Source organism: Eschrichtius robustus, chromosome 2, assembly GCF_028021215.1.
Source record: "Eschrichtius robustus isolate mEscRob2 chromosome 2, mEscRob2.pri, whole genome shotgun sequence".
Lineage (NCBI taxonomy): Eukaryota > Metazoa > Chordata > Mammalia > Artiodactyla > Eschrichtiidae > Eschrichtius > Eschrichtius robustus.
The window spans coordinates 4,224,756-4,239,040 of record NC_090825.1 but is presented as its reverse complement, the minus strand read 5'-3'; the positions used below and the strand labels follow the sequence as shown (position 1 = coordinate 4,239,040).

At 39.7% G+C, this 14,285-nt stretch overlaps 1 protein-coding gene across 1 annotated transcript in view; it reads right to left on the bottom strand.

Annotated features, from left to right (window-relative positions):
* The window catches only part of ICE1 (interactor of little elongation complex ELL subunit 1), a 57,418-nt gene that overhangs the window by 38,392 nt on the left and 4,741 nt on the right, over window positions 1-14,285 (bottom strand). The window contains exons 2-6 of the mRNA XM_068535126.1: window positions 6,181-6,239; window positions 5,503-5,537; window positions 3,195-3,213; window positions 2,317-2,428; window positions 734-810 (exon numbers count right to left, since the gene is read on the bottom strand). Coding sequence (XP_068391227.1) covers window positions 734-810; window positions 2,317-2,428; window positions 3,195-3,213; window positions 5,503-5,537; window positions 6,181-6,239 — 302 coding nt within the window. The remainder of the gene's footprint in view (window positions 1-733; window positions 811-2,316; window positions 2,429-3,194; window positions 3,214-5,502; window positions 5,538-6,180; window positions 6,240-14,285) is intronic.

The following is a 14,285-nucleotide window of genomic DNA, read 5'->3' as shown; positions in this document are numbered from 1 at the left end:
ATCATGCCTGTGTGGCTCATCTCTGAGCCAAGCTGATGTGTCCAGGTGGCATCCTGGACTCAGTCCAGCACCTGACTAGGTGAGGTTACTTTCAGGAGCACGTTATGGAGCACAGGAGCATAGGTAGACAATATCCATACCACCATTTTACAGGAGGCAGTGGCTAGAAAACTGCACTTGTTTTAGGATAGATTTCTGAGTCAGAGAAGGTAGGAAACCCTTTGAGAAAGTCTCTGAATTACTGTGACATCGCATCTACATTAAGCTACTGTATGTGTAGCTCAGGAGTTTTGTAAACAACGTGAATATAGTATTAAACTTCAAAACAATCAACTGACTTCTTTGGAAGAGCCCCCTTCATTAATGGAACACAGACACCCATTCCAGATGATATCTATTAAAGGAATGGTACAAAGAAGTGAGACGGTAATCATGTTTTCTCTATGAATACAAAATACAGACAAACAAGCATGCACGCATATAGACATAAAAACTTTTATGGAGTTCTTTGTGCAGGCCTTTAACATAAGATGGTTTATTTACTCCTATTAATCCTTCAACATAGGTATAATTTCCATTTTACAGATATGGAAACCAAGGTTGTGAGACTAGTTCAAGATCACCTGGTTAATTATGGTCAACATACCCAAAGACGGGGAAAAGAGAAACACTACTGATTTAAGCATTACACATTTTCAGTATTGACAACACTATTTCCACAGTAATTACTTACTGAGCATCAGTTTTCAAGCATTCTTCTTTCACACGAGCATATTCCTGATGAGTATCCTGATACAACTTCAGAGAACTCTAAAAAAGAAATAAATGTGTCTGTGTGTGTGTGTGTATATATATATCTATATATATATATATCAACAACTTGAAAGTCACTGACCACCAGTGATAAGGATTTTGACCCTGATAAGCTAAATTATTATCAATTTAATAGTGTGAAATTAACCAAATGAATACATATGATTAGGCAGGAAACCAAAGTACAATTCATTGAACATTTTAACGGATATAACCAGATCCTTAACAGAGGTAATATGATAAACAGTCTAATCAAACAGAGCTATAAAACTTAAAATATACTAATTTTAAAATAACCCCAAATCTTCGTAATATCGAATAGCTAATATTTTTGTTGCAGCCAATTAAAATTCAGCAAAACCTAAAGCAATTTTAGAGGTAATAAATGTAAGCTATTATTACTACTATGCAAAAATATAAAATAAAACATTATACTTTATGATAATTTGGGAAAATATGTTAACACCAATCAATATGTATACGCTACGGGCACTACGGAATGGGAAAGAAACTTACTGAGCCTGATAACACAGTACAATATAATGTGTATAGCTCTTCAGTCGCCAAAGCTCTGAGAGACGGGCTTTATGACCCCTTTTTACAGATGAGGGATCGGAGGATCCAGACACTGAGTAATTCTCTGAACGTCACAGTGAAAGAGTGACTATTTAGGTTTATTATTCAGCTGTGATTCCAATGTTCACGTTTCCTCTCAGGTATGGCTGATGACATTACTTTGTAGTCAGAGGTAGACAAAATTCAACATCTTGATTGTTTCTGTTTAACTTTCACCGCATAGTTAAATATGTAATAAAGACTTTCTATAGAAATAGGAAAATCGACCACTGTTAAAGTATGTAAACCTCAGAGAGGTGCATGGCATCCTAAAATGAAACAATTTGAAGACTGGGAGGCACAAATACTATCAGATCGAGGAGCCAGGAATCATTCCAGCTTGGCTACAACTTGTCTAATGCTAACCACCTAACTTCACTGGCTTCAGAGTTTTTTTTAATTTGTAAAAGCCATGAATTCTCTTCTAAGGCTCCAGTAAAACAAAATTTATATTAAAAAATAAGTTTATAGCATTTAAAATAGTTTTACTTAGTGCGACTGGGTTTTGAAATGGAAAACATAATTTCTGTAATTTAAGTTTGAACTTTTGCATGTTACTTTACACTTACAGCAAGAAAAATGGAAAAGGCAAGCAATGCAGGGCACATAAAGTCATAAAAATTCATAGCTAAAATGGTTCCTCTACTGAACCTCTCAAAAAGCATAAGCAACTAATACAGCATTACATTAATTACTAATAATTACTGTAAGGACCAAGCCATCAATCAACTAGTTCAATGTTCTCTAAGTATAGCAATACACTTCGAGTCTTGACTATCATTTATTTCCTTTGTTAAGACATAAAATGTCTCCTTGTCCCAATTATAGTAAATAAGTAGATCTTAATTTACTGACGACAGCCTTTTGTAGGAAAATTACTTTAGGTACCTTTTTCTCTTCTAACTCCGCTTTTAAAGATCCCAGTTCTTCCTGACACTTCTGCAGAGGAGAAATTTTTTGAAGCATCTGTTCCACTTGGTGATGCAGAGTAATATTCTCTCTAAAAATGGACAACACACTAACGTCATTATGCAAAAGTATCTACAGTGAATTATTAAATATATCTACTGGTTTCGATTTTATTTCTAACTAAAAACAAAGAATCTCTCTTTTTAAATGCATTCTCTCTATTTGTACCAAAATGATTTATGTATCCCTTTTTATTTCTGACATGAGTCTATTTCTAATAAAAGTACATCCGAAACCACATGAGAAGCAAGCGCAACAGGCTCTCAATCTGCTGGAGAATACAAGAACGCTTGGATGATCTGCCAGGTGATCTGGCTCTTCAATCCTGAGTTCATCAGCACTGACTTCAGTTCAATGATAGGCAAACTGTGTGAGTCATTTTATAACCATATTTTGCCTTCTTCTAATTGATAAATGTAATCAGAGTATAAAACATTACTAAATTCTAAGTAAGACTACTTTAAATTGATTAAAATATACATGATAAACAACCACATTAAACTGTCCAATTCACAGAGACAACAATAACTGATAGCAATAAACTTCATCTCAGTGGCCACAAGATCAGTAAAATTTACTGAAAAATCAGACACTAGGCTGTAATTTAAGACCTCGGTAAGAAATTCATTTGGACAATTTAACAGTAAGGAAAACGTGAATCTTCTTTTATTATGAGCATCAAAGAACCAGTCTACATAATGGGTCAATTCTATGTGGCACTTTGTTGAATCTGTGTAAAAATCTAGTCCGATAAGTGTCTACCCCAAATACACTAAGAAAACAGGTAGCTAGCTTACCTTCTTGCAAACTGCAGCTGTAAAACTTGTTAAAGAAAACTGTGACAATTTTATCTACTGACGATAAAACAATTTCATCTTGTATGAAGATAAAACCCACCTTAAAACTTCAATAATCTGTGTTCAATATACATACAGGCAAGATCATAATTCTTAGAAAACAACATTAAAAGTTCCATCTATAACATATGATAAAGCTTTTTACTGAGTTACTCCTATTAATTATAACATGTGCCGTAAGTCAAAATATGTACTTCTCTAAATTAAAAAAGATTCCTGATTAACTATACGATTAATATTAAATTCCAAGAATAAAGACAAAGCAATAAGCAACTAATGAAAACTACCTTGAATCCTGTATATATCAGAATACCCAAACATCCTGTCCTTCTTTTCTCAGAGTCCGGAGCACAACTCCAGCAAACAAGAGTTACGTACTCACTAAAACCACATATATATGTGTGTGTATATATATTTAATGAATATATTGAATGAATTAAATATATATATATATGTATTTAACGAGCAATGAGAAAAGAAATACAGGGAGAACATAAAATCTAGAAAACCTTTCACTTTTACAGTCTGCACAATTTGGTAACTTCATTTCCCATCATGCTGCCAGTAAAATGTTCTAAGACAGCAAAAAGTCATTCCTTTAAGTTTCACCGCCTGTCAAATCCTACTCTCATATCACAATATAGAAATGTCTGTTGGTCACATCTGTACCCTCCTCTATTAGAATGTAAACTTCTGAAGATTAAGGAGTTTCATCCTAAATTACTGCAGTCTTTGCAAGAAAGAAAAATTCAAAAAATATCTGATGAAATAAAATATACTCTCTGCCCTGTACAAAGAGGAACTAATAAACAACAAAACAGTCAGAATGACACAAAAGAGTAAAGAATCGAGTCACACAAGAAGCCATATTAAACCTGCAACACTGGCACCTCAGGCTGTAGAGCAAACAACTGCATACTTGAGGTACAATGAATACATATTGTGAGCAAATGTCAGATGTGTTTAAAAAAAAATCTATATTTACCTATAGTTGAGGCTGAAGCAGATTAGCACACTGCAGAAGGGAAATTCAAGAATAATCAAAAAGTTTTATCAATTTTTAATAAATTACTCTAATAATTTTGATTTTAAAATTTTATAAATTTTAGAAAAGTAAATCAATAATTTCCCTGCTAGATTACATTTGTAATTACCTCAGAAAGTTCATATCATTTCCTCCAAAAAGGATACAATGAACACATACTTTCCTAATACTGGAATTAACTGTCTATTTCCCTATTTAGCTAATTAGAAGTGTTTATAATAACTGTTTCTGTACAGCTTTCAAAATCAAAGATATTACTCTTGCAATAACATACATTTATAGTTAAACTGATAGTTTCAATAAAGCACACGAGGAAATTTTCAAAGACCTATTTTGTTGAATGTAAAACTTGAGATACTAAAAATAAATCGAAATGCTATGCCTTGATTTTATTATTCTAATCACACAAATTAGATACAATGGTACCAACACAAACAAACAACTGGTGATTACATAGAAGTTTAGGAATGCCAGAAATAATACTGAAACAGGCCTCAGGTTACTGCCAGAGTTGAACAGCAGTATTTGCTCCAATACTGAAGCTAAGGCTGCGGGTCACACGTATGCGTGTTTACTGTCACAGGAGACACTTAATTCAGGTAAGTATCACCACCAAGATGTGGGAGGAATGATTGTGCACACTACTTCCGCCCTGCCAAGAAAATACAGAGGCCTGCAGGTGCTCTAAACGGCTACTGGACAAAACGGTGACGCAGAGACCAAGGACTGTCCTGGGGATACAAACTTACACTATGATTTGGGATATATTCATTAATTCTCTACAAGTCACAGAACTAATTAACAAAAGTTAATTTTCCCACATTCTGAATACTCCTACAGCGTACTCCTTATAGAAATCCAAAAATATTCTCACAGCATCATGTTCAGCTTCACATTATTCCTAAACCTAAGGAGCACTGGTCATGTCCTCAGTACAAATGAAAAAGACCTACTCTTTAAAAAGCTTACGAAACCTTAAGAAAATCAAAATCAATGACAAAAACAAAACACATTCTATAACAAGGAGGCCAGCAGCCTTGACCATTAAACGTGTGTTACGAGTAGAAGACAGCTGCTCACTGCGCTTGTCAGGGGCACTTCCTACTTGGAGCCTGTAAGCACCGCTTTCCAGAGTAACTATGAAAATTCTCACATTTCTTTACATTCTTAAAAATTCCAAGGAAAAAGCCAGTAAAAGGATATCATCACATTTCTTCTGATATTCTGTCAACAAATTACTGTAACAAAGAAAAGAGTTATGTTACTTTTTCAATCTAGAAATCACACTATGTTAAAATCATGTTTCCAAATGTATAAGGCACCTTTCTGCCTAGGTTTCCTGTAACAAATTTATGTTTAATTAATTAAACATATGCACACACATAAACATATCACCTTAAATTCCTTAAAAGCACTGCAGTGATATATGAGTTTTTAAGTTAAAATTCCTATGATCTAAGTAATATCTTTGCCTATAAATTCTTGTGACTTTCACAGGATTAAAAAAACAATCTCACACCAGGAAATTTACTACAAAGAAATCTGATGTCCAGTCCTAAAGCTAAGAAGGCTTTAAAGACAGAAAACAGCTTTAAAAAAAATTTCCAGTTTAGCAAAAATCATGGTCTAACGCCTGAGCCTCGTTGTAAAGGTCTGAGCACTGGTAACTCCCCAGCGGTCCAGCGGTTAGGGCTCTGCGCTCTCGCTGCCGAGGGCCTGCGTCAGGCCCTGAGGAGTTCCATTATAACCCACACCACACAGGCACCAGGTAAGCAACCCCAGTTCCACTCTCAGCCCGAGGGGGTCTAACACCACCACCATCTGCTCCAGCCTGTATGTTAGGTCCACGAAGTTCGGCCAAACAGAGGAAAACATACTCACTCTGTATTAATAATTTTTTGCTTCAGGGTAATTAATGCTTCAACATATTCATTTAAATTCTGAAAGAAAAAAAAGCTACAGTTAGCTATTTGCTTTTATAATATAAGCTACTTTATTATTTTTTCTGTAACATTTATTATAAAATATAAACATACTGTTCACTATATTATATAAACAGAAATAGGTAAATCTATTATTTATGTTGCGTATAAACCCACAGAGGTATTGTGTGACCTTGAGCCCATGCTGCATTTCTCTGAATCTCTTTCTTTACCGGAATGATGTCACTCTAACAGCAAGGCAGTTGTACTGATGCTCTGACTGTGCGTGCTTTTTCACTGCGAGAGCTCAATAAAGATTCATTACTTTAGTTCACTGATTACTACTAACCATCAGTCTACACTTCACTCCACATTATTTCTGAAAGGACTTAATCCAAAAATACACGTAAATTATTAAAAACAGCAAAAAAATAAAAATAACATGGGAAAAGCAAATAGGAATATTAAAATGGGGCCAAGATTCAGTGAAACTTCTTTTTATAAGGATCTATGTTACACTTTAGGACAAACTACAAATGTGGCTCTCAATTACTGCTCTCAACTTGACAGAAAAAAACATCAGTTACACTGTTCAAAATGTTCCTAAGATTTAAAACTGAACAGATTTTCTTTTCTTTAAGTGACTTTTTCCTTTAATGTCTCCTTTTTTTCACTGATAAACACTTCAGAAATAAGAATTTACTTTTCATTAATTATCCCCAAAACATCTTTTTCTATCTAGGTAATCTAACTAATTTTAAGAATTACAGAACTATTTCCCTTCATGCTAATATGTGCATTTTCTTTGCAGTCATACATGTAACATATTTACTAAAGTAAAAAATCTATACATTAAAATATATAAAGTAAAAAGTATATGTTACCTCATCATAACACGTGTCAAAAATCACTGTTACTTTTTGTATATATCCTTTCAGAAGTGTCACTATATATTTAAAATACGTTTGGATGTACTCAATTCACCAATTCTCCACTGAAGGCCAGTTAGGTCCTTTTCAGTCTTTACTAACAACAGGCAATGTATTTCCTTGCCCAGTTCTCTGGGAGACACTTCCAGTTTCCCCTAGGATAAAGTCCAAATAGGCTCCCTGCATTACTGATAGCTGGGAGCTTTGGTAATCTCAGAGACATATTTTTCATTTATATTTCTTTATGCGTGATACTGAGAAATCTTCCTTACCTCCTCTGGCCATTCATCATTTTTCTTTTAGTAAGAAAAACGGCCCCTTATATCATTTGCTCATTGGTGTGGTTGCACTTGTCTTATGAGCTGCAATATATGAGGAACAGTAATATCTGGTCCAAAAGTTACAAATATATACTTGTGTATGTTTCTCAATTGATCATTAACATACAACTACATATGAATACAGTAGTTTTAAATATTCACATAGTTGAATCTGTCATTTTTCTTAAATTTTGGTTTCCTAGTATATTTAGAAGGCTCTACCCCACCTAAGATGCTAAATCATAAGGAGTCTTCCATGTGTTATTCTAGTACTTTTATGCCCTTTTTTCGTATTTCTATCTTTATTCTAGAATTGATTCTTGTGTACAGTAGAGACTCTGAACATTATAAATCAAAGGGCGATGAATGGACTATTCAGTAACTTTAGTGTATTTGGCTTTCCGCATTTAAAAAAAAATCTTTCATTATGTAAAAAATAAATTCTACACGGCAGATTTCTAGGCAGAGAGGGTAAATAATGCATCTGCTTTTACTCCCTCCCTAAAACCAGCTAAAACTAAAGTCAAGGGATTTCTTTTCCCCAAAGGCCAAACCCACAAGGATGAGAAGCGGATAAAAGACAAATGAACACAGGAAAGCAGACTTGAGAATACTGATTTAGCAGACCCAGGAGAGGCAGGTGGCGGGGCAAGGGGGCCAAACCACTCAATTCTCAGTTTACACTGCAAAACTTCAACAAGCACGGAGGGGCCAGGGTCCTCAGGAAGGCTGGGCGGGGGTCACTAAGACGAGAACTAGTTGCAAGCTTCCTGGTAAGCATGAACCCTCAAATCCCCACTCCGCTCTGCTACCAGGAAACTGCCCCTCCCCCATCCAGCAGGAGGAGGTCTGCTTTTTTTTTTTTTTTTTAGGTCTGCTTTTTGAAGAAGCCTCTGCCTGGAACACTGTGAACACTTGGGGCAGGTGGAATGCACCAAACACAGAGGGACCAGGTACATCTAAGCACACTGCGCTGATACTGACCGCCTGCTTCTCCCCATTAAGCTCCCAGACAGTGGCAGCCAATCCTTTTGCCCTCCAGGCAGGAGACTAGAAGCAGTTTCTCTGAGGAAATCTAACCAGCCTGGAGACAAGATCTAAAGTAGCGACATGAGATATTCTTCAATCAGTAAGTGGCCCACCCAGACCTATTGCAATGAAGCTCAGGGTCCAAAAGCCCACAACACTCAGCATTCTGCAGCCACCACTGTATTAGCTACCGCTCTTAACATGAACAAACAATCGAAGATTTCCAAACATCAGACAGAAACCTGTAACATGAAAGAGAGACCAAAACAAAACGAACCAAAGCAACTTGGAGTAGACAAAAACTGAGAAACCTTTAAAGGTACTAATTAACATGACCTGAGATAAATGATGTTATATTCATAAAACAAGAACAAGCAGCTATTTTTAAAAGGAATACTCAGAGTTCTTGAAGTTTTTCAAAAAGTTTTTAAAAATTAAAAACACCCACGAGGATGGCTGAAATCAAAATGACAGACAATAACAAGTGCTGGTGAGGATGTAGAGCAACTGGAGCCCTCACAGCATTGCTGGTGGAACAGGAAATGTGCAGCTGCTGTGGAAATAATTTGACACTCCTCAAAATGCTAAACAGTTAATTCGATGATTTAGCAATTCCATTCCTAAGTATATGCCCAGGAGAACTGAAAACATGCCCATGCCACATTTGTACACTCTTGTTTAAAGGAGCATTTATTCACACTAGCCAAAAAGTGGAAATAAACTAAATGGCAACTGATAAATGGATGAACCATCATCACCTGATGAATGAATAAATAAAATGTGGTACAGCCATGCAATGTGAATATTTGACAATGAACAGGAATGAATGGCACCTGCTACAATGTGAATGAACCTTGAAAACCTGCTCAGTGAAAGAAGCTAGTCGCAAAAAGCTACACGCCGTATGATTCCATTCATATGACTTGTCCATAATAAGCAAATCCAGAGAGACAGAAAGTAGCCTAGTGATAGCCAGGGACTTGCGGGCTGGGGAAGGGGGATGACTGCTGATGCTTAAGAGGTTTCTTGGCGGGGGCACAGGTCAGGGTAAACATGTTTTACAAGTGGCGACCAGGTTGTGTTAACTGTGAATAGGCTAAATACCACCTAACTGTACATATTAAAAGGATGAACTTTATGGTATGTGAATTATACTTCAATAAAACTGTTATAACTAAATTAAAAACCAGGAAGCAAAATAAAAGACTCAGAAGATTTGATGATAAAGCTGAAAAAATGTCCTCCAAAATTTAAACACAAACAAACAAAACACAGACGTAGGAAAGAATGAAGAAAAAATAAAAATCAGAGTGTCAGTGCAAGAAGCATCACATGCCCAACAAGAGTTCCAGTGAGAGAAGAACGGAAAAGATGGAGAGATCATTAAAGAAATACTGATATTCAAGAAGAAAGAACCAAGAACTGAAGCCAGAAGTTTCTAAATTGAAAGGGCCCAGCACATGGGTACAAACTGGATCCAAACCATGAAACGTAAGCACAAAATTTCAGAGCATCAGAGACAAAACTAAGATCCTATGAGAATCATGACAGAAAAAAATCAAAATGAAACAAGTCATGCACAAAGAACCTGGAATCAGAATGGCTTTAGACTTCAACAATCCTCTAGAGACCTAGAAAGCAAGTCTTCAAAATTTTGAGGGAAAATGAATTCCAAGGTAAAATTCTGCAGAAGCTATCAGCCAGTCATGATGGCAAAACAGACATTCTCAAACCTGGAGTCTCCACAAACTCACTTCCCAGACATCCTTGCTCAGGGAGGTGCCGAAGGATGTGTAAACGCTCCACCCAAATCCTGGAGTAAACTGAGAGAGGACGAGGTGGGCGCAGGACAGAGGTGAAGAGAATCCAGGAAGGCAGCTGCACACCAGAGTGGAGCAGCTCTAAAGGCCCAGAAGGGGACTTTTTTCCCTTAAGAACAAAACGACAGAATTATCTGGTGGAATGAAGGCATCAAGATGATATTTCTACCTAACTGGCAGAGAACTGCAAGCGCCATGTAGCGTCATTACGCATTTAAATGGATTATTTTTTAAATAACCTCCTTCTCTTCCCATTCTCTTTCGAGTTCTTTGCTAGCCAATCTCATCTTCCCAGCCTTGCTTCCAGATGCCATTCTGTAATGTCAAGAACTGTGCCAGAGACGTTCCAGAAACCTCAGGCTCTACAGTTAGACACAGCTGGATTCAAATTCCTGTTCCACCACTTCCTGGAAGGGTGCCTTGGGCAAACTGACTTAACTTATCCCTGCCTCAGTACTATTTCCAATGTTATAGATAAGGAGACTGAAACACTGGTTTGCGTGTGTGTTTGGGGGGTGGGGGGTTACCTAACTGGCTTGCTATCAGGGTTAAACAGAATGAGCCATATAAAGCGTTTAACTTGGTCTCTGACACATAGTGAACACTCATTAACACTTTCAAGATGAAAACACTGAATTAAGGAAATAGTCATTCATCGGGGAAACAAGAAAACACACAGGTAAGGAAAAATCATCGTAAGTTACTCCATAGTTTGGCTCTGAATAACAAATAGTCATAATGATGTCAACTCTGAATAGTGACCTAAGGGAAATCACAGCTGCACTGAGAGGACTTTTTTTGGGGGGCAGGGGGCAGGAGGGAATGCTCAGGGGTGCTGGGGTACAGGGCAGAACGACAGCTCAATCTTCACCTTCCGAAGTCAGAAATCAAACAATACGCCTAAAACTGAAAAACGAGAAGCAGCAATATACATCTATTATCTAACCAGATGAAACACACGGAGTGCAAACAAAAGTGGTGTCTCTCGAGAACGGGGGCAGGCTGGCTGGGGGCTAACAAATTCTGTTCATCTAGCTGTCTCTCTAAACTATGCTCATGTATAACTCTGATTTTAAAGACTTAAAATCACAAAACACAGCATTACACAGGAAAATAAAACACAAACTGAGAGAGGACCACTTCTTAGTTTCCTACTGCACTCCAGTCCCTAACTTTTTTCCTATGGCCTGGCTGAGTGGCAGCTTGAATCTGGTCTGTTACTGCAGTGCCCTAATAAAACATTCTTTGGTTTTTCTCCAATCTGATTCAAAGGTCACTTAGGTTGGTTGCAATCAAGGTCTCTAACTAATGGATCTCAGAACTGTGAATGCTGAGCGGGCTGTGTCTAGGTGGAAGGCAGTAGGGCCCTTCTGACTCACGTTCACTGAACGGGTACACACACCGTGTGCCCTCGCTACTGCTGTCCAGCCTCTAGGGAAGGACGCAGGGTCCAGGGTGTTGTTCTTCCTCTCCAGGCAAGGGGAAGGTGGCCTGGCGTCTCTGATTACGGCTTCTCTCCCCGCAGTCTTGTCCTCTCCTTCTGGAACTTCTATTATAACATCTACTGGAAAGCTCAGATTTATCCCCAGTTCTCTCCTCTCTGCTGTCATAACTCCCACCTTCTGTTTTTCTCTGCCTTTGGGCCCAGCTCCTCAAGCTCAATCACGCTCACCCACTCACGTGTTCACTAGCACAGCACCCAGAGTAGCCCTCGCCCCCGCCCCCCCATGCCACTCAGATGCGCTCCCCATACCCCCACCCCCACCCCGTAGCACACTGTTCATTTCAGCCATACAACAGCCTCCTGAACGCCACCGTGAGCGTGGAGCACCGAGGAAAAGAAAAGAGAGGCAGTGCACTCTGTGCTCCCATCTCCCCCCCCTTCTCGGGGAAGCGGGATCAACGTGGTGGCTAAGCACACAGGGTGAGGAGAGGGGGCCTTGGCACGGAGCACGCAGTGGGCCTGGGGGCTGAGAAGTGGACAGAGGAGACGGCAGTATAGTTAGGAAAGCGGTTTTACTGAACCACTAAGTACAATACATAGACACAGAGCGAACAAGGAAATATACAGATGATAATGGAATAACTAAATTGCCTGAGTCGACCTCAAATTATACTAACATTTGAAGATGGGAGATTCTTAGCTGTGGGGCTGCCCTTTGCACGGACAGGCCTGCCAGCTTCCCTAGCTTCTACTCACGATGTGGCCAGAGCACTGCCTCATCCCCAAGGGGTGGTGCAGACAAGAGTTCACAGGGCAGGCCTGAGACTGCTGTCCTTAGAAAGGCCTGCTCGAGACGTGGGCCCTTCACTGGCGTCTGGGAACTTGGATTTCTGGAGGGTTCCCACCATTCCCCAAACTGACAAGAGTGGCGCCCTGTACCTCAACTGTGCAATGTGGCCGATGCTGAAACCTGCTTTCCTTCTGGGAGTCTGGAGTTTTGGTACGTGCTAGACAGGGAGTGCCCACCCGACCAGCCCCTAGCAGTCTTTGGGCTCTGCGTCTCTAATGAGAGTCCCTGGTAGACGATACGTCACACGTGTCATAACACACCGCTAGAGGAATTCATGAGTCAAGTCACTCACCTGGTTTCCTCTGCACGTCACCCCACTCGCCTTTCCTTTGTATCCTTTCACTACAATCCTTTCACTCCACGCCCTGGAGCAGTCCCTCTAGGGAATCACTGAACCTGGTGTGGTCTTGAGATCACTAATACAGTGTAACCACCAAAAATGTCTCCAGACCTGGCCAAATGTTCCGCAGAGAATACAAGGCTGTACTCAAACTTCCCTGAACGTGAAAGACAGAGAAAGACTAAAGGAAAAAGGCTGAAGAGACGTGACAATGACATACAACACATCTTCCTTATACGACCTTGAACCAGAAAGGGAAAAGCTACACCTGGGCCTAACCTAAGCACAATCGGATGGGTCTATGGGCTGGAGAGAAGTGCCGCACCCTGCACCGAGGCTTACACCCTGACTGGAGAGCTGTGGCTCATTCTGCTGACAAGTGCTCAGGTCTCGAGGAAACACTCTGTGGAGAGCGCAGGGGAGGGAAAGTGTACGTGTGTGCACACCCATGATGGAGTGAATGCAACCATCTTGACAACCTGTGAATGGGGTGAAGAGAATACCAGAGCTCTTTGCACTATTCTGGTAACTTTCCTATGAGTCCTCAATTATTTCAAAACAAATTCTTTTTTAAAACCACACTAATCTCCTTGATTACTCTGCTGTGGGTGATCTGCTAACTGGTCAGCCTGAATCCTCTCTGATAAGCCAGATTTCCTCCTCCCGTTTGCTAACTTTTTATTAACTGCTCTTACTTAAAACTGAGAGTCTAGGTCGAGCTGTGTCAGAGCTGAGTGTGCCTCTGAACGGTGAGACAGGACCCTGGGTGATGCCCTCTGGCACAGTGGTAAGAGCCCACCCCCCACCCCCCTCCACCTGCACGCACCCACCAGGACGAGCTGAGAGGCTCCGGCGCCCGGGAAGGCAGGCTCCGGCCTCGCTGGCCTCGCTTTCCTCTCCTCACCTTCTGCCTTGTGCTTACTCTATCACAAACTCCATTCTCCCCTCCCAGTCATTGCATGTGATGCGCCCTCTGTCCACACTCTCCCTCCATCTCTTCCCTCTTGTTTAGTCAGGAATCATCCTTCAGACCTAGACTCACTTCCGCTACACAGCCTTCAGCTGTCCCTCCTGGACGCTCCCAGGGTGCCTACCCTGAACGTCCCCCCAGATAGTACAGGTGACCCCTGACCAACGTGTAGCTGACCTGTGCAGGCCCACTTTTCCGCAAATATTTTTCAATAAGTACGTGTACTTATTACACTACAGTTAAACGGTGGTTGCTTTTTCACTCATCCGTAACCTTAACCACAACACAAGCTCCATGCCTCTTCTGTTCATGGTTGTATTCCAACACGTGCCACGGCATCACAGACGCGGTGACGCTCGAAA